The 26,282-nt window shown below is 46.9% G+C and overlaps 1 protein-coding gene across 1 annotated transcript in view; it reads right to left on the reverse strand.

Annotated features, from left to right (window-relative positions):
* The window catches only part of PRKX (protein kinase cAMP-dependent X-linked catalytic subunit), a 117,810-nt gene that overhangs the window by 56,814 nt on the left and 34,714 nt on the right, over positions 1-26,282 (reverse strand). Inside the window, 2 exon segments of the mRNA XM_045383907.3 lie at positions 450-713; positions 21,355-21,523. Coding sequence (XP_045239842.1) covers positions 450-713; positions 21,355-21,523 — 433 coding nt within the window.

Below are 26,282 nucleotides of genomic sequence, written 5' to 3' on the forward strand. Positions count from 1 at the left end.
TCAAACTCCTGGGCTCAAATGATTCTTCCACCTCAGCATCCCAAAGCTCTGGGATTACAGGTGTGAGCCACGGCACCTGGCATTTAATTTCAAGAGATATTGTATCCTATTCGGTGCAGATCTATTTTATAGTCAGGGCAATTCAAACTTGGATATGACTTATTTCCTCATCATTTCGGGTCAACAGTGGAAATGTGGTGTTCCGATTTCCTCCACGGTGCGGGTGAGGGAGAGCGACTTCCTGCCCACCGGCTCTTGGCCAGCAATGGCAGCCCACTTAAAATGAGCTGCAGCTCAGCCTGGCTCTCTCATCCCTGGCTGTAAGTGTCTCCCACACACGAGAGTTACACTCTGGTTCCCAGTCTTCCCCTGCCTGACCTGCCACAACTACCACAATCTTTGTCATTGCCAAGCAGCGTAGATCCCGTCTGAGCTCACGTTCCTCTTACCTGTCTACCAGCTTCTTGGCGAACCCAAAGTCCGTGAGCTTGATGTGGCCATCCCTATCCAGCAGGATGTTCTCCGGCTTCAAGTCTCTGTAGACGATCTCCTTGGAGTGCAGGTACTCGATGGCACAGATGATCTCCGCAGAGTAGAAGAGCCCCGTGGTGCTGGAGAAGCGCCCCCGGTTGCGCAGGTAGCTGAAGAGCTCCCCGCCCGGCACATACTCCATGAGCATGTAGAGGAAGCGCTCGTCATGCCACGTCCAGAACCTGCGGGGACAGCACACGCTCAGGGCCCTGCCAGGGCAAGGCAGGGGGTACGCCGTCAGCTAGGTGTCAGCACATGCTCAGGGCCCCGGCAGGGCAGGGCGGCGATACGATGTCAGCTAGGTGTTGGTGTATAGATGCAGCTAGATGCCAAAATGTGTGTACAGACAGATGGCAATAGCCAGGGACAGATGTCGGGACATGGAGCACACAGATATCAGCACATGGGTAAAGACGGATGCTAACATATGGGTACAGATAGGTGTTCAAATGCACATACACACAGATGTTACGATGTGCTTAGAGACAGATGTTAGGATATGGTGTACATCGGGGCTGATATATGGGTGTAAACAGTGTTACCATATGGTATTAAATATGGATATAGATATATGTTAGCATATAGGTGTAGAAATATGCTAATATGTAGTTATAGATAGATGTTAGGATATGGATGTACACAGATATTACAACATGGATATAGAGAAATGTTGGAATACGGGTGTAGACAGGTGTAAATATGTAGGTACAGATGTTAGGATATGGGTGTAGGCAGATGTTAGAATATGGATAGAGATCAATGTTACAATATAGGTGAAGACAGATGGTATCTATACGTATAGATGTTACAGTATGGGTGTAGATGGATGTTAGGATACAGGTGTAGACAGAGGTTCATATATGGACATAGATGTTGGAAGATGGGTGTAGGGAGATGTTAACATATAGGAAGAGACAGATGTTATAATATGGGTGTAGGTGGATGCTAGGATATGGGTGCAGATAGATGTTAATATACACATAAAGACCGATATTAGACTATGAACGTCGATAGATATTAACAGAGGTATAGAGAGACGTTAGGATATGGGCGGAGGCGGATGTAGACTGGTGTTGCTCTGTGGGTGTAGACAGATTAGGATATGGGTGGAGGTAGATGTTAATATGTAGGTGTAGATAGATGCTAACATATGTGATAGATGCTAAGGTGTGCGTACAGACAGATGTTAGGATCTGCGTGTGTGTAGATGTGACTCTGGGTATAGACAGGTGCTAAGGTCTGCATATAGAAAGGTGTAATCCATCAGTATAGGTAGATGCTAAGACGTGTGTAGATGTTAAGAGGTGTATAATCAGATATTGGGAGAAGCATATAGATGGATATTAAAGTACAAGTTCCACAGATGTTACATAGATGCTGTCTTACTCCATTCTGGCTGCTATCACAAAAACACCATATACTAAGGGGCCTTACAAATAAGAACAACGTATTCCCCTCAGTTCTGAAGGCTGGACGTCCGAGGTCAGGGCGCCTGCTGATGAACTGCGTGGTAAGGGCTCATTCCTGAGGGAAGGGCCCTTGTCGCTGTGTCCTCCCACAGACCCAGGGGAAAATGGGGAAACAGGCTCCCTCGGACCCCTTCACCGAGGGCACTGGTCCCGTTCAGTGGCTTCACCCTCACGATCTAATCGCTTCCCCCAACACTCCACCTTTTAATTCCATAGCTCTGGGGTTACTGTCTCAGTATATGAATTTGGAAGGGATGCATTCAGACAACAGCAGAGGTTAACATATGTGTATCCTGGGACATGGGTAAAGTTCTCACTGTCTTGGGATGAATGAAGAGTAAATATCACGGTCTCATAATAAACCAGCCAACAGTGTGCTATGGGCTGAACTGTGTCCTCCCAATATCCACATGTTGAAGTCCAAATTCTCAGGACCTCAGAATGTGACTGTATTTGGAGACAGGGCATATAAACAGGTGATTAAGGTAAAATGTGGTCACTAGAATGGGCCCAATTCCAACAGGACTGGAGTCCAAAGAAGAGGAGATGAGGACACAGACATGCACAGAGGGACAACCACGTGAGGACACAGAGAGAAGACGGCGTCTAGAAGTGTATGAGAGAGGGCTCAGGAGGCACTGGCCCTGTTAACACGTTCTTCTCAAAATTCTAGCTTCGAGAATTATAAAACAATAAATCAGTGTTTAATCTACCCCGTCTATGCTACTTTGTTATGGCAGCGCTAACTAACTACAACACACACATCTTCAGAGATCACACCTGATTCAGTAATCTGGAACTATCATTAAGCCTGAGAATTAACAATAAACTAGCAGACTGCATCTCAAACCTGCTGGGAAAAAGTAGCCCTTTTAAAAAGCCCCAAATGAAGTCTTTCGAAGCACTTGCTTGTGGGAGCTTGCCTGAGGTTCTTCTCCTTACAAAGGTGTTGATTAATGGAAGAAAACGCAGCAATGAGAAATTAAGGAAGGTGGCGGTAGGGATGAAAGAAGGAACAGAAGATACTGAGGTGCGTCTGTGCATTCAACATCTCAGCGCAAATATAAATACAGTTTGGAGAGATATGCACTGATAATGAAAGAACGCTTTCACCTAAAGATGGGGGAGGATGGGGAATGAGGCAAGATTTGGAACTAAGGGCTTTGGGATTTTTGTTTGTTTGTTTTTGAGACAGAGTTTTGCTCCAGTTGCCCAGGCTGGAGTGCAATGGTGCAATCTCAGCTCACTGAAACCTCCGCCTCCTGCGTGCAAGCGATTCTCCTGCCTCAGCCTCCCAAGTAGCTGGGATTACAGGCGCCCACCACCACGCCCAGCTAATTTTTGTATTTTTAGTAGAGACGGGGTTTCACCATGTTGGCCAGGTTGGTCTCGAACTACTGACCTCAGGTGATCCACCCGCCTCGGCCTCCAAAAGTGCTGGGATTACAGGTGTGAGCCACCGTGCCCAGTCTGTCTGTTTTTGAAACAGGTTCTTATTCTGTCTGCCCGGCTGGAGTGCAGTGGTGCAGTCATGGCTCATGCAGCCTCAACTTCCCGGGCTCAAGCAATCCTCCCACCTCAACCTCCCAAGTAGCTAGGACTACAGGTGCATGCCACCATGCCTGGCTAATTTTTATTACTATTATTTTTAGAGACGGGGTCTCACTGTGTTGCCCAGGCTGGTCTTGAACTCCAGGGCTCAAGCAATCCTCCTGCCTCGTCCTCCCAAAGTGCTGGGATTACAAACGTGAGCCACTGTACCTGACCTGGGCTTTGTTTTTGGAGAGGACTCAGAAGACACCAGCGTGCCCGTGTTTCCATGAGCACATGAGCCTTCACCAGTAGAAGGCACCCAGTAGAATCAGGAGCATAAAGGTCCTCAACCATAACCAGGACCCGTGCCAGTTATGTCTCATCTGATCATGATGCTATCACAGATGCTCCCCTGCAAGCTCATTCTAATGAGCTGCACCCGCTGGTGTACAAAGAAAACAAAATGATGCCCAGGAAACCTTCCCTGAGGACAGGGAAGGATGCTCAAGGTCGACCGGATGGTCTTGTCTGCTAGTACGGGCCATTCCACCAAAACAATGGAGAATGAGCAAGGACATGTGAGAGAGCTTGCAATGACACAGAGACTAATGCTAAGAAAAATCATAGGCTGGGCACGGAGGCTCAATGCCCGTCATCCCAGCACTTTGGGAAGCCGAGGCAGGAGGATCACTTGAGGCCAGGGGTTCGAAAGCAGCATGAGCAACACAGCAAGATCCCATCTCTACAATAAAAGAATCAGCCAGGCATGGTGGCATCCAAGCAATTCAGGAGGCTGAGGTGGGAGGATCCCTTGAGCCCAGGAATTAGAGGCTGCAGTGAGCTATGATCACACCACTGCACTCCAACCTGGGTGACAGAGCGAGACCCCATTTCTAAAAGGAAAAAAAATAGACAACATGCTACTGTGAGTTTTAAACGAACATTTATTTGACTAATCACAATGTTTTTATGTATTAGCAAAAATATAGGCCTCTTATAAAAAACGCTCTTACCTAATGCACTTTTAAATTTGCAGATTCCACAACAATGCTGGAGTTGGGGGACTAATGACGCTGGAGTGTGGAGGACCCACAAATACAGGTTGTAGGAATGCCTTCCTCTCTCCACCTTGCTGCTGGATTCCTGCCCCTTAGCAGCTGGGTTGCTGAAGGGAGCTCAGGAAGCCAGGGTTAGAAATTTCTTTTTTCTTTTTCCTCAGTTACTAAAGGCTGTGCACCTGTGGCCCACCTCTCCATTCACTTCCTACAGCTCAGCAAGTTCAAAATGTGTGGTCTTGAGGCATAAAGGGAAGCAGGGAGAGTACATGAGGAGGGAGAAGTATTGTGATGGAGCGGTTTTTTGTTGTTGTTGTTGTTGTTTGAGACAGAGTCTTGCTCTGTCGCCCAGGCTTGGAGTGCAATAGCACAATTTTGGCTCACTGCAACCTCCGTCTCCGGGTTCAAGTGATTCTCCTGCCTCAGCCTCCCGAGTAGCTGGGATTACAGGCGCATGCCATCGTGACTGGCTAATTTTGGTATGTAGTGACTGTTTTCTAGAGCAATCTGTTGGAGTTGTAAAAGACCTGCCACATACCCACATTCTTTCCATCTTATCGCTGACATCTCGAGTCATTTTCTCCTAGCTAAATGCCCTATTTTTCTGCTTTGCACCACTGTTGGGCAAGAGTGTTCCTCTCAGTAATATTTCATGATTAAGTGCACGGTATCTCAAATGCATGACAGTCAAACTGTATTTTTGTGGATGAGCTTAGAAGACAACCACGATTTCACTGTTCTGGTGGTGAAATATTTTCCAAGGTCCAAATACTATGGTACTAGTGAACTTTTACAATAAACTTGTGTGTCAGCTGGTGACTTTCTAAATTTCTTCAGGGCACAAGGTGGAAGGAAAATGTAGCTACAACTGACCAGCCAAGGTGTGATACTGAAGATCTGGGGGTAACACTGAGCTCTTGAAAATACCATAAATGGTCAAAGCAACAGCAAGACCACTGTCTACAACTGTTAATTTGGTTGAAGAGAATATATATGGCTCTATTTCCCTACGGCTCAAGTATGCAAGAAAAAGATGGATGCATGCCTACACACACACACACACACACACACACACACACACACACACACAAAACACTCACTCTCTCCCTCTCTCTCTCCTGTCAATTAGTTTGCAACACATTCTTTGGATATATCCTGTATCCTCCCCCATCCACCCCACTCTGGGATAATAATCTGCACAGATCCTCTTAAGAACAATGCATCACCTTGTCACAATGTAGCAGCAGGTCACCCTTTAGGAGCATCAGAGATAATTAACCATAGTGGGAGATTAGAAGGATTTGGGTAGGTTAGAAGGGAGGAATGAAAGAACTTTCAGGATTTAGCAGGCATATAGAATATGCAAGCCCTGACAATACAAAGATCTCAGGTTCGGTCACCTGGCTTGCAGGGGAAGTTGCAATTTCAACCACGGGTAGGATGATCTGTAGAGGAAGAGAGTTAGGGCTTTGTATCAAATGAGAAGAGGAGGGAAGGGAAGAGGGGAGGAGGGGAGTGGAGAAGAGGTAAGGAGAGGAGGAGGGAAAGCAGGGGAGAAAAAGTTACTGCATGAGTGGGGAAAACTACTGAGATGTGTAAGGTTGTATGAAAATATATTTGTTCCACAAGTGTCTCGGTAAAATCAACATCAACAAACTACAAGATTTAACAAAGTCATCTAATCAGTATATATGAAGTGAACACACCATTTTTACCTATACACTAATGCGGGATCACCCTTCAGCATCTTTAAGAAGTAAGTTTATAAAGAGAGGTAGCCAAGTAAGAACATATTCCTATAAGGAAAAAAAATCTAGAAAACTGGGATTCCCTTGCCCTTCCCCAAATCAATAAGATTAAGTAAATATTAGAAGAAAAAAAAAGTTCTCTGAGACATCCTTCCTTCAAATCTTCCTTCAAATCAGTAAGACTTTGCAGACAAGTGTGGTGGCTCACACCTGTAATCCCAGCACTTTGGGAGGCTGAGGCAGGAGGATCACTTGAGACCAAGAGTTTGAGACTAGCCTGGGCAACATAGGGAGACTCTGTCTCTGGAAAAAATTAAAAAGATAAGGCAGGTGTGGTTTGTGCACGCCTGTAGTCCTAGGTACTCAAGAGGCTGAGGTGGGAGGACAGCCTGAGCCCAGGAGTTGAAGGCTGCAGTGAGCTATGACTGAACCTCTGCACTCCAGCCTCAGTGACAGAGCGAGACCTTATCTGGGAAAAAAAAAAAAGACTTTGCTTACATGGACAGAATTTGTACAGAGCTGGGTATCACTAAAGATAAGGGACAAAAATGTTGAAAGAGATACTGCCTTTACTATCTCCAAAAAACATTTACAAAACTTAAGTCATCACGTGCAGGGACTGTGGAATGGGACGGAGTTTAGTGACCACAGGTGATTTCAAATCTGAGTTTAGAAAATTAGAAACCGATGCATCAGTTCAACGATTGCAGTTAACTGTGTGACTCTGCCCCTGACATCACGTCTATAAAAGTTCAAAAGCAATAGAAGATAAGAGGGTTTATCACAACGGATATGAGAAGCACGTTCAAGATCTAACCCTTACTGTACGTACTAGCCTCAGGAATCAATGAATTCGTCAACACATTAATCAGTAACTCAACAGCCACATTCTTTACTGGTTTCCAGATGTTTTGCACAAGGGCCCCTTATGTGCCAAGCAATGTCCTCAGTACATAATGTCCTCAGGAAGGGCAGATCTTGTGACTGTCATGAGCTTTGCAGGCTTGATGGGGAACAGACATTACATAGTAAACTTGGAAGGATGCCTGGAGGGGGTCTTGCAAGACCAGGTAGAAGGTGGGGACCAGGAGGCAGGGGGCATCTCTGTCCCCACAGCTGAAGGCCAAAGGAAGACTGGGGAGGGACATAAAAGAAAACTGGAGGCCAGGTGCAGTGGCTCACATCTGTAATTCCGGAACTTTGGGGGGCCAACGTGGCAGATCACTTGAGCCCAGGAGCTCAAGACCAGCCTAGGCAACAAAGCAAGATCACATCTCTACAAAAAAATTAAAATTTAGGGCCAGGTGTGGTGGCTCATGCCTGTAATCCCAGCACTTTGGGAGGCCGAGGCGGGCGGATCACGAGGTCAGGAGATCGAGACCATCCTGGCTAACCCGGTGAAACCCCGTCTCTACTAAAAATACAAAGTATTAGCCGGGCGGTTGTGGGCACCTGTAGTCCCAGCTACTTGCGAGGCTGAGGCAGGAGAATGGCGTGAACCTGGGAGGCAGAGCTTGCAGTGAGCCGAGATCACACCACTACACTCCAGCCTGGGGGACAGAGCGAAACTCTGCCTCAAAAAAAAAATAAAATAAAATAAAAAGTTAGGTGGTCATGGTGATGTGCACCTGTACTCCTATCTACTTGAGAGACAGAGGTAGCAGAATCACTTGTGCCCAGGAGTTCAAGATCAGCCTGGGCAACATAGCAAGACCTCCAAAATTTAAAAATTAGCCAGGCTTGGTGGTGCAGGCCTCTAGTCCCAACTACCTGGGAGGCTGAAGTGGGAGGATAACTTGGGCCCAGGAGAATGAGGGTGCAGTGAACTACGATGGCACCACTGCACTCTATCCTGGGCAACAGAGAAAGGCCCTGTCTTTAAAAAAAAAAAACTAGAGATGGGGTCTCACTAAGATGCCCAGGTTGGTCTCAAACTCCTGGCCTCAAGCAATCCTCTCGCCTCAGCCTCTGACAGTGGTGAGATTACAGGCATGAGCCACCGCGCCCTGCCTATTTTCACATTAGAAAGGTTTGGGCTGATACGGGAGGAAGGGGTGAGTCCAGCAGAGATGGGAGATCAATGGAGAGCGGGGGAGGGCATCTAGATAAGCTATGGTGGCTTCTGTGAAGACAGCATTGACGTGGATGGGCTCTGGAGATGCGTTTTAGAATTGGAAAGGGGCAAGGCATGGTGGTGTGCACCTGTAATCCTAGCTACTTAGGAGGCCGAGGCAGGAGAATCATTTGAAACTACGAGTTTGAGACCAGCCTGAGCAACACAGTGAGATCCTCTCCCTACAAAAAAAAAAAAAATTAATTAGCTGGACATAGTGGTACGCATGTGTGGTCCCAGCTACTTGGGTGGCTGAGGTGGGATCTCTTGAGCCCAGAAGGTCAAGGACGCAGTGAGCCATGACTGCACCATTGCACTCCAGCCTGGATGAGAGAGCAAGACCACATCTCTTTTTAAAAAAAAAAAAAAAATTAAAAGGGCAGGACTCAGGATTACAGTGAATGCAGTCAAAGAAAAGGAATAAAAAATGGTTCCTAGGTGAGCCCCAAGAGCTGGAAGGACCGCTTCCGAAATGGGGAAGTGCAGATGAGGAACTGACTAGGGCTGAGGGGCAAGGAGGAAGAGCAGGAACTCACTTTTGGTGAGAGGCATCTGAGCAGAAGGCTCAGAGGGTGGTGAAGTGCGCACACACGTGTAGCTTGGCAGGCTGAAGACTTGGGTTGGCAGCAGCGCTTGGGAATCTGGAGACCAGCAAGACAGCGAATGCAAATACAGAGCAAGAGGAATGAGAGGGCAGAGGCGCTCCTGTTTCCCACTGCGGCGTCCAAGGAAACGTCACCAGGAAGTGTGTGCCCACAGGCACACAGCCTTGCTCCTAGGGTCACATCCACCCTCCCATCCTCTGCAACTCTGCCTTGCACAGCTGAGCTCCTCTCGAGCAGAAAGTGAGGTCACCCCCTGCCGCATGCACTGGAAGGCCTCCTCCGCACCAGCAGCACATCCACGGCCCCTTTCCTCCACTTCCACACCATCTGTTGTTTTCTTACTGTTTTGTTTTTTTCCTGGATAGGGTCTCACTCTGTTGTTGCACAGGATGGAGTGCGGCGGTGCGATCATAGGTCACTGCAGCCTTCAACTCCTGAGCTCCAGCAATTCTCCCACCTCAGCCTCCTGAAGACCTGTGACTACAGGCATGCAACACCATCCCTCGTTATTTCTTTGAGCTTTTTGTAGAGACAGGGTCTCGCTATATTTGCCCAGGCTGGTCTAAAACTCCTGGGCTCAAGCGATCCTCCTGCCTGGGTCTCTCAAAGTGCTGGGATTATAGGCGTGGGCCACCATGCCTGGATTTTTTTGAGTTTTTATAACCGCCATTCCAATAGATGACTGGATAAAGAAAATTTAGTATATAAAAGCCACAGAAAATGTAGTACATCAACATCACCATCAAAAATAATATCATGTCTTTTGCAACAACAGGGATGGAACTGGAAACCACTATCCTAAGTAAAATAACTGAGACACAAAGTCAAATACCACATAGTCTCGCTCAAAAGTGAGAACTCAACAGTGGGTCCACATGGACATAGAAATGGAAATAACAGATACGGGGACTCCCAAAAGGGAAACGTTGGGAAGGGGTTGAGGGCCGAGAAATTACCTATCGGGTACAATGTTCATTATTTGGGTAAGGGGTACACTAGAAGCCCAAAGCTCACCATGACACGATACACCCATGTACCAAACGTCCACGTGTGCCCCTGAATGTCTAAAAATCAACAACAACAATAATACTACAACTTCTCTTCCTCAAAATACCCCAGAGGGATCTCCAAGAAAACAAGAGACAAAAATGATGCATACTCTAGTGGCAGGAGGCCAAAACTGCATGGGGCACGTGTGCGTGTGTGCATGCATGCATATATGTGTGTGTGCATGTGCACATGTGTGTGTGCGTGTGTGTGAGGGGGCTTTTTTAACACAAAGAAAAGTACAGAAGGATCCACACTAGGCTGTCAAATAGTTACCTGGCAATGAGGGAGGGTGAGTGGAAGAAAGGAAAACTTGAGGCAAGCCTCAAGAAAAATACATAACTAAAAACACTGCACAGGCGCCCTGCATCAGTGGGAAAGGCATCTAATTATAATACTAAAAATATATTTGAGGGGCCCGGGTGGTGGCTCACGCCTGTAATCCCAGCACTTTGGGAGGCCCAGGTGGGTAGATCACCTGAGGTCAGAAATTCCAGATCAGCCCGGTCAACTAGGCAAAAACCTGTATTTACTAAAAATACAAAATTAGCTGGGGGTGGTGGTGCATGCCTGTAATCGCAGCTATTTAGGAGGCTGAGGTGGGAGAATCGCTTGAACCCAGGAGGCAGAGGTTGCAGTGACCCAAGATTGCACCGCTGCCCTCCATCCTGGGTGACAGAGGGAGACTCCATCTCAAACAACAACAAAATTAAAACAATGTATCCAAGCAGCTGAAAGCAGGCAATGGAACAGATATTTGCGGAATCGTGTTCAGAGCAGCATTATTCACTACAGCCAAGAGGTGGAAGGCACCCCAGTGTCCATGGATGAATGAATGGATAAACACAACATGCTGTATCCTCTACACGATGGGCTACTACCCAGGCTTAGAAAGCAGGGAAATTCCTTTCTACAGGATGGGGGAATCTGAAGGACATTACAGTAACTGAAAGAAGCCAGCCACAAAAGGACAAACGCTGTAGGATTCTGCCTATATAAGGTTCCTAGATCACCAAATTCACAGAGCAGAGAGCACAAGGGAGGTTGCCAGGGCGGGGCTGGAGGGAGGGGCACTAGGGCGTGTCTCATGATGACAGAGTTTCAGCTGGGGAAGATGAAAAGGAGTTCTGGAGATGGATGGGGATGGGGGGCAGTTGCATAGAAACATGAATGTGCTCCATGCCACTAAACCGTGCTTTTTTTTTTTTTTTTTTCTGAGACAGAGTCTTACTCTGTTGCCCAGGATAAAGTGCAGCGACACAATCTCAGCTCACTACAACCTCCGCCTCCCGGGTTGAAGTGATCGTCCCGCTTCAGCCTCCCGAGTAGTGAACTGTACACTTTTTTTTTTTTCCCTGAGATGGAGTCTTGCTCAGTACCCCAGGCTGGAGTGCAGTGGTGCGATCTCAGCTCACTGCAAGCTCTGCCTCCCGGGTTCACACCATTCTCCTGCCTCAGCCTCCCAAGTAGCTAGGACTATAGGTGCCCGCCACCATGCCTGGCTAACTTTTGGTATTTTTAGTAGAGACGGGGTTTCACCGTGTTAGCCAGGATGGTCTCGATCTCCTGACCTCGTGATCTGCCCACCTCGGCCTCCCAAAGTGCTAGAATTACAGGCATGCGCCACTGTGCCGGCCATGAACTGCACATTTTAAAAATGGTTAAAATGAGGCCGGGCATGGACGCTCATGCCTGTAATCTCAGCACTTTGAGAGGCCAAGGCAGGAGGATTGAGTGAGGTCAGGAGTTTGAGAACAGCCTGGGCAACAAAGCAAGATCACATCTTTGCCAAAAATTTAAAAATTAACTGGGCATGGTGGCATCTGCCTGTAGTCCCAGCTTTACTTGGGAGCCTGAGGGAGGAGGACTGCTTGAGCCTGGCAGTTGGAGACCAGCCTGTGCAACACAGCAAGACCCTGTCTCTACCAAAAATTTAAAAATTAGCCAGGCATGGTAGTGCGCACCCATAGTCCCAGTTACTTGGGAGGCTGAGGAGGTTGAGGCTGCAGTGGGCCATGACTGCACCAGTGCACTGCGGCCTGGGCAACAGAGCAAGAACTCATTTCTTTAAAAAAAAAAAAAAAGGAAGTTAAAATAGTAAAATGTAAAATGTTATGTGATATATGTTAACAAAATAAAAAAAATTAAATTTTAAAGAATGTTTTCCAGCATAGAGCTCAATCTATGCATCTATGAATGGGGGGGAACGTCAACATAAAGAAAGGGTCAATGTCATCGACAACGACTGAGACAAGGGAGGTTTCCCAGTCCCCTCTCCCTCCTCGCCAGTGACCTCGGCTGAGCTGCTCTGTCCTCATCTTTAGCTGACAGCAGCACTTTCCATCTGCAAAGCTGATCTGCTGTCTTTTATTTGCAGGGTCTGTGGGGATGGCTTCTCCTCTAAGGGATTTTTTCGCTTCTGCTTTTGTTTTTATGAACAGGCAAATCAGCCTCACTAATTTGGAGACGCCTAATACAGAAGTTGGTCCTCCTCCCTCCAGAGGCTGCCATAAAGCTGGGCTTTTGTCGTGAGAAGAAGAAAATGAGCCGTCGTCATCCCATCTCCTCCAACATCTCTCTATGCCACGAAAGGCTCCGGAACGGTTCTACTTTCCGACCTGGCTCCACTGCAACTAGCCCTTAAACAAGGGGACCTAGCAGCCCTAGGTGGCTCCGTCCACCTGTGGCTTCCTCCCTCCAAGGACCCTGCCTCAGGCGCTCTTCTGAGACAGTTGCCTGCAGATGTTTTGCCCTCAGTTTCCCAAATTGGAATGCACTCTCCCTCCTTGGATTTCCTCAATGTCCAGCAGCCCAAATGCACAGCTGAGCCAGAGCCAGTCCTTCCTCACATCCCAGTCCCCACGGCAGTCTTCTACACATCTGAGCTCACTGCATTCCTGTGTCCACCTCCTGGCTGAACCCAGATTTGAATTTCTCCCCTATGTCCCTCCTGCCCCCGTAGTGACCCATGGCTTCCGTGTCACTCCCTGTCTAGAATGATTTTCCACCACCTACCCCTTTCAGTCAATAAACCCCTACTCCTCCTGCAAAATTCTCCTTAGGTGTCCATTTCATCTTCACCCCCTACCTCTTGCCCTCCAAAGCTGGTAAGGCCCCTTTTCCACTATCGCTGGGACTCTTCTCAGCCTGCGCAGGCACCGGAAGGCATCAAACAGCAAACTCTATTCAGAAGACACTACAATTGCATTCTCTTGCAAGAATTTAAACCTCCCTTTTCATACATAGAAAAAGAGAATGAAGGTAAGAAATAATAAAAAAGAAAAATATAGATAATAAAATAAGCCTCCCTTTTTGAAGCGTCTGCTTTGCCCCAAATACTAAACATGCAATGTATCATTTTTTGGCCAAAGAAGAGGAAGAGAAGATCCAGGAGCTGCCTGCCTTCACTCTGGTCTCTATGCTTTGCAGGCAGTGATGACAGAGCAAGAAGCGCTATTTCTAGATTTTTGCTTTTAAAATTCAAATAGAGAACAAAAAAAATAAATAAATAAAAGGAGAGAACATGGTGTTCTTTCTTCCTGAACTCTCAGGAAAACAAAGGAACGATTTTACTCCTACCCCCAACAAGTACCAGTGACGACGGGGACCACACTCAAGTTTGCAGACTTTAAAAAAAGATGTTTCCAAGAGATGCATCCACCCTCCCTGAAGAAGAGGTGCTGGCATGAACTCCTCTCCATGGAGAAGCGAGCGGTCGTCCAGGAACTAGAAGGATGTGGCCCGGAGTGGAGAGACCTCCTCCCTTCCAAGTTCTGTAGAAGAAAGCTGGCTAAGCCCTGCAACCACAGACCAAACTCACTGGCTTGGCTCAGCTGCTGTGCCATAGATAATACGGCACTGGAACCACAGTTTGGCCCATAAGCCAATCAATCATGACAGAAGAGTGGGGCTACAGGCTCAGGGGCTGGGGCAGAAAAGAGAGAAAGGGATTCCACACGCACAGGTAGTTATCTGTCTGTGCATTCGCTACAGTGGGTGTCAACGGGGCTGATTCTGCTCCCGACAATAAACACAGGACAATGTCTGGAGACATCTTTGGCTGTCACACTGGAGTGGGGGTGCTAGAGGCATCTGGTGGGTGGAGTCCAGAGACACGGCTCAGCACCCTACAGCGCACAGGATGGCCCCACCACAGAGAATCCTCCAGCCCCAAATGTCAGCAGTGCTGAGGTTGAGAAACTCTACTAATATGTTCCATCATCAATCTATCAATCAATTACCTATCTATCTCAATATCTATCAACCATCTACCATGTATAGCTACCAGTTATCTATCAATCAGCTATCATCTATAGCTATCATCTATCAATCACCAATCTCAATATCTATCAATCACCTATAATCTATAGCTATCATCTACCTCAATATCTGTCATCTATCAAATATCTGTCTCAATACTGATCTCTATCCATCCATCCATCCATTCATCCATCCATCCATCCATCTATCAACGATCTGTCAGAGTGGTTCACAACCGGGGATAACTTTTTGTCCCCCCATAAGGGAAACTTAGCAGTATCTAGAGACGTCTTTAGACACTCGTCACAGATGGGATTGGTGCTCTTGGCATCTGCTGGGTGGAGTCCAGGGACGCTGCTCAACACCCTACAGTGCACCGGATGCCCCACTACACAGTCCTCCATGATCCTGCCCCATGTGTCAGCACTGCTGAGGCTGAGAAACTCTCTTTTAGCATGAGAGCTCTGTCTATATGCAATCAGTCATTAATCTATCAATCAATCACCTACCCATCTCAGTATCTATCATCTATCATCTATAACTGCCTCTATTAATATCTACTATCACCTATCTTAATATCATCTATTAGCTCCCCATCATCTATCTGTTCACCTATCAATCACCCATCACTTACACCTATCTTAATATCTATTACCTATCACCTATCCATCTCAACATATGCTTACCTATCGTATCCATCATCTCTGTCGGTAGTCTGCCATCACAGTGGTTCACTGGTGGAGAAAACTTTGCCCTCCCTCCCTGAAGGAACACTTGGTTACGTATGGAGACATGTCTGCTTTTCATAACTGAGGTTGCTGCTCCTGGCCCCTGGTGGGTGGAGCCCAGGGACACTCCCCAACACCCTGCAGTGTGCAGGATGGCCCCACCCCAGAGACTCCTCCAGCCACAATGGTGAGGCACCTCCACTTAAAGTCCTTGTTTTATACTTTCATCAAGAAGTCCAAGGCCTAAAACTGCCAGTATGGAAAGCAGATGTTGAGCAAGGCAACTTACATTTAGAAGAGAAGCTGCACAGCTGGGAGGATGAAATTCATTCTTCACAGAGGATCTAGGATTCTCCTCTAAGACATGCTCCTCATTATGCAACGTTGGACACCCTCCAGCATCTTATCCATGGGGCTGGCCAGACCCAGCGTGCTCTCTCGTGTTATATACAGGGAATGCCAAGTGCCTGAATGCACTGGATCAACTTTAATCCAGTTCTTAAAGCCACTTGGTCCCTGAAGTGTTAATGCACAGAAAAAGCAAAATGCTATAGCAGGTTATCATAATACTGCAGGGCACTGAAAGATCAATTCTCAGTAAGTCACTAAGGAGGTCTCATGGGCTAAGTTACATCACCCTCTCCAAGTCCATATTGTTTTTTGGATTCTTTTTTGAGACAGGGTCTTTTCTCTGTCCCCCAGGCTGGAGTACAGTGGCACAATCTCGGCTCACTGCAACCTCCGCCTCCCAGGCTCAAGTGATCCTCCCACCTCAGCTTCCTGAGTAGCGGGGACTACAGGCACCCCCACCACACCCAGCTAATTCTTGTATTTTTTGTAGAGACAGGGTCTTGCCATGTTGCCCAGGCTGGTCTCAAACTTCTGGGCGCAAGGGACACTCCCACCTCAGCTTCCTAAAATGCTGGGATTATAAGTGTGAGTCAACATGCCCAAGTGGCAAACTCATTTTCTGTAATTTTTTGGGAAAAGTCACCTGTAAACTGCTATCACCATTAAGTCTTTAAAGGCTCATTGTTGACAATCATTTCTCTAGATCCAAAACTTTTCACAAGAGCTGTGGACTTCAGGGCCTGCCTTGTTTTCTGCACTATTTCAAAATCAAAGAAATGTTTTGCTTTGTTTTGTTTTGTTTTGTTGTTGAGACGAAGTCTCGCTCTGTCACCCAGGCTGGAGTGCAGTGGCACGATCTTGGCTCACTGCAAACTCTGCCTCCCAGGCTCAAGAGATTCTAGTGTCCCGGCCTCCCAAGTAGCTGGGTTATAGACGTGCGCCACCATGCCCAGTTAATTTTTGTATTTTTAGTAGAGACAGGGTTTCCCCACATTGGCCAGGCTAGAATTTTCTTTTTATTTTTTTTCCTTAAGAGACAAGATCTCACTATGTTGCCCAGGCTGGTCTGGAACTCCTGGTCTCAAGTGATCCTCCCGCCTTGGCCTCCAAAAACGCAGGGATTACAGGTGTGAGCCACTGAGCTCAGCCCCAAATCAGAGAATTCTGAAATGAGTTCCTGCCACGTTTTCCCAAAACACTGAATAAAATCTTCCCAAGAATAATATCAACAGTGGCCTTAAATTCCACGTAGACTTTAAATGATGAGGAAAAATTCATGCTTTTTGGCAACACCACCAGGCGGACCTGACATACAAATAACAGCTCACATTCGACTATAACCAGCACTCAGAGGAGCCGGTGAGCTGTACAGGCAAAGGACAATTCATGAAGCATCCAAAATGTCCTCTTCAAAAGCTATCATGGTGCAGAGAAATTTCACTCCTTAAAAGACTGAAATAGGCCAGGCACGGTGGCTCGCATCTGTAATCTCAGCATGTTGGGAGGCCGAGGTGGGAAGATCATTTGAGCCCAGGAGTTTGAGACCAGCCTGGGCAGCAAAGTGAGACCCCGTCTCTACAGAAAATTTTAAAATGGGGCAGGTGTGGTGGTGCACATCTGTAATCCCAGCATGCCAGGAGGCCAAGGCAAGTGGATTGCTTGCAGCCTAAAGTTCAAGACCAACCCGGGCAACATAGCAAGACCCTGTTCATAGAAAACAAACAAAAACATTATCTTCACCAAAGAGATTGTGAAAAACATATACATATATTTTTTAAAAATTAAAAATAAAAACATTAGCAGGGTGTAGTGGTGGGTGCCTATAGTCCCAGCTACTCTGCAGGCTAAGGCAGGAGGATGGCTTAAGCCCGGGAGGTTGGGGCTGCAGTGAGCCGTGATTGCGCCACTGCACTCCAAGATGGGCCACAGAGCAAAACCCTGTCTCTAAATTTAAATCTATATATATATACTTTTTTTATATATAAAAGATAAAAATAAACCAACATAGGTAACTTTGGACAGAATTTCTAAAGTTTCTAGGGCTTTATATGAGACTTAAGAAACGTAAATGACTTTGTTCCTTAATTGAAAGTAGGGAACATCAAAATCAGAATCCATGTCCCTGCAGGAATCCACCTTATCTGCTAAGGAAAACAGTCGTGAGCTATCCCGGCTTGAAGAAAGGAGCACTATCTAACTAAAGCTCTGTTCTGCAAGCTCCTCCCTATTTTTTAACTTGCGGGAGTTCAAGAATTCCGTCCTGGGGAATTCTCTCACTTGCACACCCCACCCACTCTCGTGTCCCTGCGGTTCTTCTGTGGGATTTTAGATTTGCGAACTGTAGAGTACTCAGGAGCCCATCGCCTAGGCTGCTGTCCTGCTCCAGGAGGCGCAGGGGGTGTGTGTGAGTTCCTCAGGGCTATCATTAACAAAGTACCACAAACTGAGGGTTGGGGTGGGGGGATGCGGCAGACAACAGACATGCATTCTCAGTCCAGGTACAGTGGCTGACACCTGCAATCCCAGCACTTTGGGAGGTTGAGGCAGGAGGAGAGATTCAGGCCAAGAGTTTGAGACCAGCCTGGGCAACACAGCAAGACCTCATCCTACAAAAACTTTTAAAAGTTAGTCAGGCGTGGGGGCACATACCTGTAGTCTCAGCTAGTTGGGAGGCGGTAGAGGCTGCAGTGGTCCATGACTGTGCCACTGAATTCCAGCCTGGGCAAGAAGGAGTGAGACCCCATCAAGAAAGAAAGAGAAATGAAGAAAGGAAGGGAAGAAGGGAGGGAAAGAAAGAGAGAGAAAAGGAGAGAGAGAGAGAGAAGAGAGGAGAGGAGAGGAGAGGAGAGGAGAGGAGAGGAGAGGAGAGGAGAGGAGAGGAGAGAGAAAGAGAAAGAAGGGAGGGAGGGAGGGAGGGAAGAAAAGAAAAAAAAGAATAGAAAAGAGAAAGAAAGAATAGTGAAACCCTGTCTCCACTAAAAATACAAAAGTGAGCTGGGCATTGTGGTGCGGGCCTGTAGTCCCAGCTACTCGGGAGGCTGAGGCAGGAGAATCGCTGGAACTTGGGAGGTGGAGGCTGCAGTGAGCCGAGATTGCACCATTGCACTCCAGCCTGGGTGACAGGGCAAGACTCTGTCTCAAAAAAAAAAAAAAAAAGGAAAAGGAAAAGGAAAGGAAGAAAGAAAAGAAAGGTATTCTCTCATGACTTTGGAGCCCCAAATCCAAAGTTCAGCATGATGGTGTTGGTGGGGTTGGTTCTTCTGCAGGCTCTGATGGAGAATCTGTCCCTGGCCTCTCTCCCAGGTTCTGGGAGTAGCCGGCAATCCTTGGAGTCCCCTGGCTTGGAGATGCACCATTCCTCCAACCTCTAATTCTATCCTCACAAGGTGTCCTCCTCTCGGTGTTCGGCCGTCTCTGTGTCTGTGTCTCCTTCCTTTTCTCGTAAGGACACCAGTCACACAAGGTTAAAAGCACACCGTACAGCAGAATCAGTCCATCCTACTTGCATTTCATTTTTATTTTTTTTGTTTTGTTTTTATAAACAGGGTCTTGAGTGCAGTGGTGGCATCACAGCTCAATGCAGCCTCGAGCTCTTGGCCTTAAGCAATCCTCTTGCCTCATCCTTCCTAGTAGCTGGGAGCACAGGTGTGCACCACCACACCTGAATAATTGTTTAATCTTCTGTAGAAACTGAGTCTTGCTACGTTGCCCAGGCTGGTCTCAAACTCCTGGGCTCAAGTGATCCTTCCACCTCAGCCTCCCAAAGTGCTACAGTTACAGGCATGAGCCACTGTGCCTGGCCACTTGCATTTTAATTACATCTGCAAAGACCCTATTTCCAAATAGCATTCCAATTTCATTCACAGGAGTCGGGGTGAGGATTTCAACATATCTTTTCAGGAGACACAATTCGACCTTCAACAGGGTGGAATCCCCAGAACTGGAGCCCCTCACCCAAGATTTCAGGCACACCCCACAGTATCATGCTTAGGACACCTGCAAGCCACAGAAAAATGCAACAAAGCAAACGAGAAAGGGAAGGGTCCCACCTGCAAGCCCAGCCTTCAAAAGAACTCCTTTGTTTTTGTGAAACAGAGTCTCACTCTTGTCACCCAGGCTGGCATGCAGTGGCATGATCTCGGCTCACTGCAACCTCAGCCTCCCGGGTTCAAGCGATTCTCCTGCTTCTGCCTCCTGAATAGCTGGGAATACAGGTGTGCACCACCACACCCAGCTAATTTTTGTATTTTTAGCAGAGATGGGTTTTCACCGTGTTGGCCAGGCTAGTCTGAACTCCTGACCTCAGGTGATCCACCTGCCTCGGCCTCCCAAAGTGCTGGGATTACAGGTATGAGCCACCATGCCCATCCTCTGCATATGATTTTGTTCGAAGCTCAGGCAGCACTGGGTCCAGAGGAGAAGGCAGGTGCACTTGTTCCGGTACACACAAGGTGCTTCAATAATATGATGGGAGGCACCCTGTGTCCCGGGGACAGCAGGTGAATGAGGGAAAACAAGTAGGTGTTTCTTAGATGGGGGAAGTGAAGGACAATGATGAGAGCAAAGAAAGAGGCCGGTCAATGAAGGGTGGCCTGGGAGAAGCACCGGAGTGAGTGGGTGAACAGCACCTTCTACCTTCTCCTGCAGGGAGGTGCTGGCAGGAGGCCAGTCCATGAGGATATTGGTAGGAGGATGCCGCATTGCTGGGGCTTTATATGGGATACTTCAGGAGTTCCCTGAGAATGACCAGAGAGAGGCAGGTCACTGCAGAGGTACCTGGGAGGACTAGTGAGGCTATAAAGTGAGGAATGTCTTCAAGGGGAGCAAGGCTGGGAGAGAAAGATCAGGTAGGAGGGACGCCAGTACAGAAAATCAGGGCAGAGAGACGGGACCCAGATAAAGCAGAAGATGGATAGGTGGACAGGAGAGGCGTGGCAATAAGACGGCAGAGGGAAGACTTGGGGAATTGGATGGAAGGCACCCATGGAGGGAAAGGAGAGACACGCAGGACATCCTTGTCTAAGACACCTGGCTGGAAACGGAATTACGCTGCTGGAATGGTCTGAATATCTTGTGTCCTCCCAAATCCCTATGTTGGATCCTCACTGCCACGGTGATGGTGTTAGATGGTGGGTCCTTTGGGAGGTCATGAGGGTGGAGTCTCATGAATGGGATGAGTGCCCTTATAAAAGGGACCCCAGAGAGATCCCTCGCCCCTTCCACCATATGAGGACACAGCAAAAAGGCACCATCTATGAACCAGGGAGCGGGTCCTCACCAGACACTGAATCTGCCATGTCTTGATCTTGGACTTTCCAGCCTCCAGAACCATGAAGCAAATGTCTGTTATTTGTAAATTACCGAGTCTAAGATCCTTTGTTATAGCAGCCCGAATGGACTCACACACCTACCCTAGGACATAAGACTGTTGTGTACCATCAGCTGGAAGGGTGTGGGCTGCATCTAAATGGGGTATCTCTCATCCACAGTCAACCAGAAACCCACGAAACCTGAAGCCCAGCCCCATCCAAAAGACTGTGGTCCCTTAAAAATCAACTTAACCAGTTCTCCAGAGAGCTATAGAAGCAGAACCCAAGGAGGTGAGGAGACAAAGATTCTTGCATCCTTTTCCAGGCAGAGATACTTGGCTCACCCAGGAGAGGACTAGGGGCCTTGGGCATGGACTTCTGAACACAGAGCATTTCTTTTTGGACCTGGTCAGCCATGGAGGTCAGGAGCCCTGGAGGTTTTCCAGCTCCGAGATCAGAGGCTGATAAGACCTGACAGGTGGAGACTGCTGTGGCCTGAGGCTTTGCACGCAGGCCACGGTCTCGGCCCACCCTGCTTCTTACAAGAAGAGACACACAGGGGCCTAGGGAGGGTGTGTGGGGAGAGGCCTCAGGAGGGGACTCACAGCCTGATGAGAAACGGGTGACTGACTTCCTTCAGGACAGACTTCTCATTGTGCACGTGCTGCTCCTGCTTCAGGCGGATGACATCGGGAATGCTCATCACCTTGAGAGCGAAGAAATGCTTGGCTGTCTTCTCCTTCACCAGGTGCACCCGCCCGAACGTCCCAGTGCCTAGAGAGAGAAGAAATCGACAGAGCCATTAAGTCTCCTGGCAAAGGGAGAAACCACCGCAGCCACGCAATCAGCGGGGGGCTGCACCAGGACAGCAAACACAGACCCCAAGCGAAACTTTCAGAGACTGAGTGTCACGGCACACGTGGGCTGATGGCATTTAGTGAGAGGCGCTCACCTGGAATTTTCCACTGAATACAGAAATTGCAGAGAGAGAAAGAGGGAGACAGGGAAACAGAGAGAGCCATCTGCCTCTGAATGGTTCTTCAATTTGGAGACAAACTGGCCACAATATCTGCAGATCAGTCTTTGCAGACAGCACACCCACACGCCCCACACACCCACATGGAGACGCATTGGAGTAACAGTAAATGGACTTGTGCAACATGCCTTTTTCTCTTCAGGCTCTCTGGTTTCATCAGAAATCCAGACAGGGTGTAAAACACAGCCCTCCTCAACACGGCTGTTTCCTTAACGCACACGAAGGCTTGCTCAAAGCACAGAGTCCGTATTCTACAATCTGCCGTGGATTGGGATGAAGTGCTGTAGGTGCCCACAACAGAAAACAACAACAACAACGGCAACCACTACAAATACCAGAGAAAACCAACAGCTCTACAGTATTCTGCTGGGACAGTTTCAATCCAAACACTCTCTTCTCCTCCTTCCCCTCCTCTACCTCTTCCTTCTCTTTTTTCTCTTCCTCAATCTTCTCCTCCTTCTCTTTCACCTCCTCCTCCTCCTCTCCTCTATTTCCTTTTCTTTTCTACTTCTTCCTCCTCCTCCATCTCCTCCTCCTCTACTTCCTCCTCTCACTGGGGTGCATCTAAATGAAGAAATCTAATAGTCAATGAGATATAAGAGAAAATCAGAATCTCTAAACAAGCTTTGCTTGTTCCTCCTCCTTCTATCTCCTCCTCCTTCTCCTCTTCTTCCTCTTCATCCTCCTCTTCTTCCTGTAATACACTGATCTCACAAGGTGTGCATGTGTTCACGCACATATTGAAATATTCTTCACGTAACATAAATGTTCTTGGGTTGGGAACAAATGAGTTTGCTCTGTCGCCCAAGCTGGAGTGCAGTGGCGCCATCACAGCTCACTGCAGCCTCCACCTCTTGGGCTCAAGCAATCTTCCCGCCTCAGCCTACCCGGTTAATTTTTGTACTTTTTGTAGAGAGGGGGTCACACTACGTTGCTCAGGCTAGCCTTGAACTCCTGGGCTCAAGCGATCCTCCTGCTTCGGCCTTCCAAAGTGCTGGGACTACAGGCATGAGCCACTGCGACTGATGCAGGATTTCTAGAGTATCCCTAAATTGCCTTTGATCTACCTTGATCCCAGCGTTAGCAGCCCCTTACTGACATGCAAGTCATTCCTCAGCAATATTTTTAAACAACCCATCCACAGCTTCCGACAGAGATGAGCAACTAAAACAAAACTGCCCTCCCATATTATGTGATCACATTCACCCCAGACAGCAGAGCAGGCTTCTCAGAAACTGACATTCAGACAAAGGACGGTTTGGAAGTGTATCCTTCTGAGGAACCAGCATCTGTTGACGAGCAAAGCTCACTAATCAATATTGATCCATTTACCTATCCATTCATTTGCTGATACTCCTGTGCCTGCTTTATGCTAGATCGCAAAACTCAAGAAAACCAGGATCTTCCAGACACCTGCACTGCTATGTTTATGGCAGCACTATGCACAACAGCCAAGACATGGAAACCACCTCAGTGTCCGTCCAAGGGCAGATGGATATAGAAAACATGGTACATATACACGATGGAATACCATTCAGCCCTAAAAAAGAAGGAAACTCTGTCATTTGCGGCAACATGGATGGAATTGGAGGCCTTTATGTTCAGTGAAATAAGCTAGGCACAGAAAAACAAATATTAAATATCGCATGATCTCACTTATACAAGGAATCTGACATGGTTTGGCTGTGTCCCCACCCAAGTCTGATCTTGAATTGTGGCTCCCATAATCCCTACGAGTCATGGGAGAGACCAGGTGGGAGGTAACTGAATCATGGGGGTGGGTTTTTCCCATAGTGAATAAGTCTCACGAGATCAGATGTTTTAATAAATGGGAGTTCCCCTGCTCGCGCTCTCTTCTTGCCTGCTGCCATGTAAGATGTGACTCTGCTCCTCCTTTTACCTTCCACCATGACTGTGGGACCTCCGCAGCCATGTAGAACTGTGAGTCCATTAAACCTCTTTCCTTTATAAATTAAGCAGTCTCAGGTATGTCTTTATGAGCAGCGTGAGAATGGACTAATGCAGAATCTAAAATAGTCAAACTCATAGAAGCAGAGAGTAGAGAGGTAGTTATCAGAGGACAGGGCTTGAGGGGGAAGGGGAAATATATTGGTCAAAGGATACAAAGTTTTAGTTGAACAAGATAAATAAACCATGGAGATTTACCATACACCCAGTTCATATAGTTAACAATACTGAACTGATATATGAAATTTTTGTATATAAAAATCTTACACATACAATAGTGAAATTGTATATACGAAAATTTGCTTAGAGGGTAGATCACGTTACATTGTTTTGTCTTTTTTTTTTTTTTGGAGACAGGGTCTCTCTCTGTTGCCCAGGCTGGAGTGCAGTGGCACAGTTATAGCTCACTGCAGTGCTGACCTGCCAGGCTCAAGTGATCCTCCCACCTCTGCCCAAATAGTTGGGACTACAGGCATGCACCATCAAGGGCGGATAATTTTTTAAATTGTGACTGGGTATTTTTGACTGGCTTGAGAAGAAAAAAAAAAGACCACAACCATACAATGGACTTCCTTCCAAGAGTCCGGAATGCCATTGATTGCACATGGTAACATGAAAAGAAAAAGTTGTACTTAAGCTACCAATTTTACTTAAGAGTATTTGCTGTAAACTAAAATCCCCATGTTGTAAAATATATGAGCTAACGAATGATGAATTTACTAGCTTAGGGCAGACTGGGAAGGGAGGAGAAGAAGTAACCTTTGCTTTTAAGTGAAGTCTCCGATAATGAATATTTTATTATGGCAGAAATAGAAAGTGAACTACAAGATAAAGAAAAAGTGTAAGAAGTAAACAACGTCAATAGCTGACAAGTGTTAAATACTTCTTTTTAAAAAGAAGTAAACAACGAGATAGTAACACTTTTTAAAGTATATTCTCTTAGTTAATTTGGAAATAAAATAGGTTTTATTACAGTACGACATGGTGTGGACAAAATTAGGTGGAATGAGGTCAAAGACAGGAAGTAGGAGAAGGGCTTTGAGGACTGTGAACTGATCCAGTTTAGGTGTTTGACTATGGCCACTGATGTTTCAACTGGATAAAACACAATTAGGAATCAGGAACACTGGCATCCAACCCAAGCTTTGCCTGGGATTGGACCTATGAAATGGGCAACAGAGTAACCTTTTAGTCTCCTGTTGCTCTTCTTTCCAACAGAACATACAGATTACTGGGAAACATTAAATTCTTGCCACACCTTAAAATTCTAATAATGCAATGAATATGGTCCCTGACTTTTCTTCCTCTGTCTGGTTCCTTCCTCCTTACTTACCTTTCTCTATCACCCACTCCAAGGAACCCATTTATTACTTGGCTGTGTTTATTGCATAACATTCTGTCTTCTTAGCACTTGTATTTGACCCTCAACAGAGAGAATTCTCCATGCCTACTTTAAGAACAACAGCTATGACTCAACAGATTTTTTCACGCTTCTGTGACTTCTTTAAACCTTTCTCTGAGCTGTGTGAGTTATAAACATACAAAACTCAAAACACGTTACTTATGCACTACAGCGGATCTTTGCACTACCCTGGGAGATGTGGTCAGTCCCGTCAACGCCACAATCAGACTGCAGAAGTATGTCGGTAAACAACCTTATTCAAAGCAGACAGAAGTGGCATGCTGTAATGTTAAAGGTTTATCAGCTTAAGTGCACAGAAGACAAAGGGAACATTTAATGGTGCTGGTAGATTTTCCCTGCTTGGTGTTCGGAGGCTCTCCAGTGCACATTCCCCAGTTACCATTATCCCACTTGAGTAGAAAATGTCTATTTTTAGCCTTCTCTGCAGCTAAGGGTGGCCATCTGACCCAGCTTTGCCCAATAAGACATAATAAAATAGTCTTTTCAAGTGTTTCTAGGTAGGTCAGATCTTTCCTTCCTGATAAGAGAAATCTTGAAGGTAAGTGGTCCATTCCCCACCCTAGAGATCCCCTCCATCTCTCTCCAAGCTAAGTAGTAGTGTTACACACGAGGGAAATCTGATGTGGAGTTTATGTCTTTTCTTTTAATTTTAGATTCAGGGGGTCCATGTGCAGGTTCGTTACGTGGGTATATTGCATGATGCTGAGGTTTCGGCTTCTAACGATCCCGTCACCCAAGTAGTAAACAGTTTCCAATAGGAAGTTTTTCAGTCTTTTCCCCACTCCCTCCCTTCCCCTTTTTGGAATCCCCAGTGTTTATTGTTCCCATCTTTGTGTCCATGAAGTACTCGATGTTTAGATCCCACTTATAAGTGAGAACATGCACTATCTGGCTGTCGATTTTTTGCATGAATTTGTTTAGGATAGTAGCCTCCAGCTGCATCCACGTTGCTGCAAAGGACACGATTCTGTTCTTTTGCATGGCTGCAATGTGGAGATTAAAGTCAAAACTTTAAGGGGAAAGCTTAAGTATGGCTTCTACAATCCCTTAGCCACAGTGGCTAAAGCTAAAGGCTCTGAATACTCAAAGTGTCTTCATCAACACAC

The sequence above is a fragment of the Macaca fascicularis genome, chromosome X (assembly GCF_037993035.2).
Source record: "Macaca fascicularis isolate 582-1 chromosome X, T2T-MFA8v1.1".
Taxonomy (NCBI): Eukaryota; Metazoa; Chordata; class Mammalia; order Primates; family Cercopithecidae; genus Macaca; species Macaca fascicularis.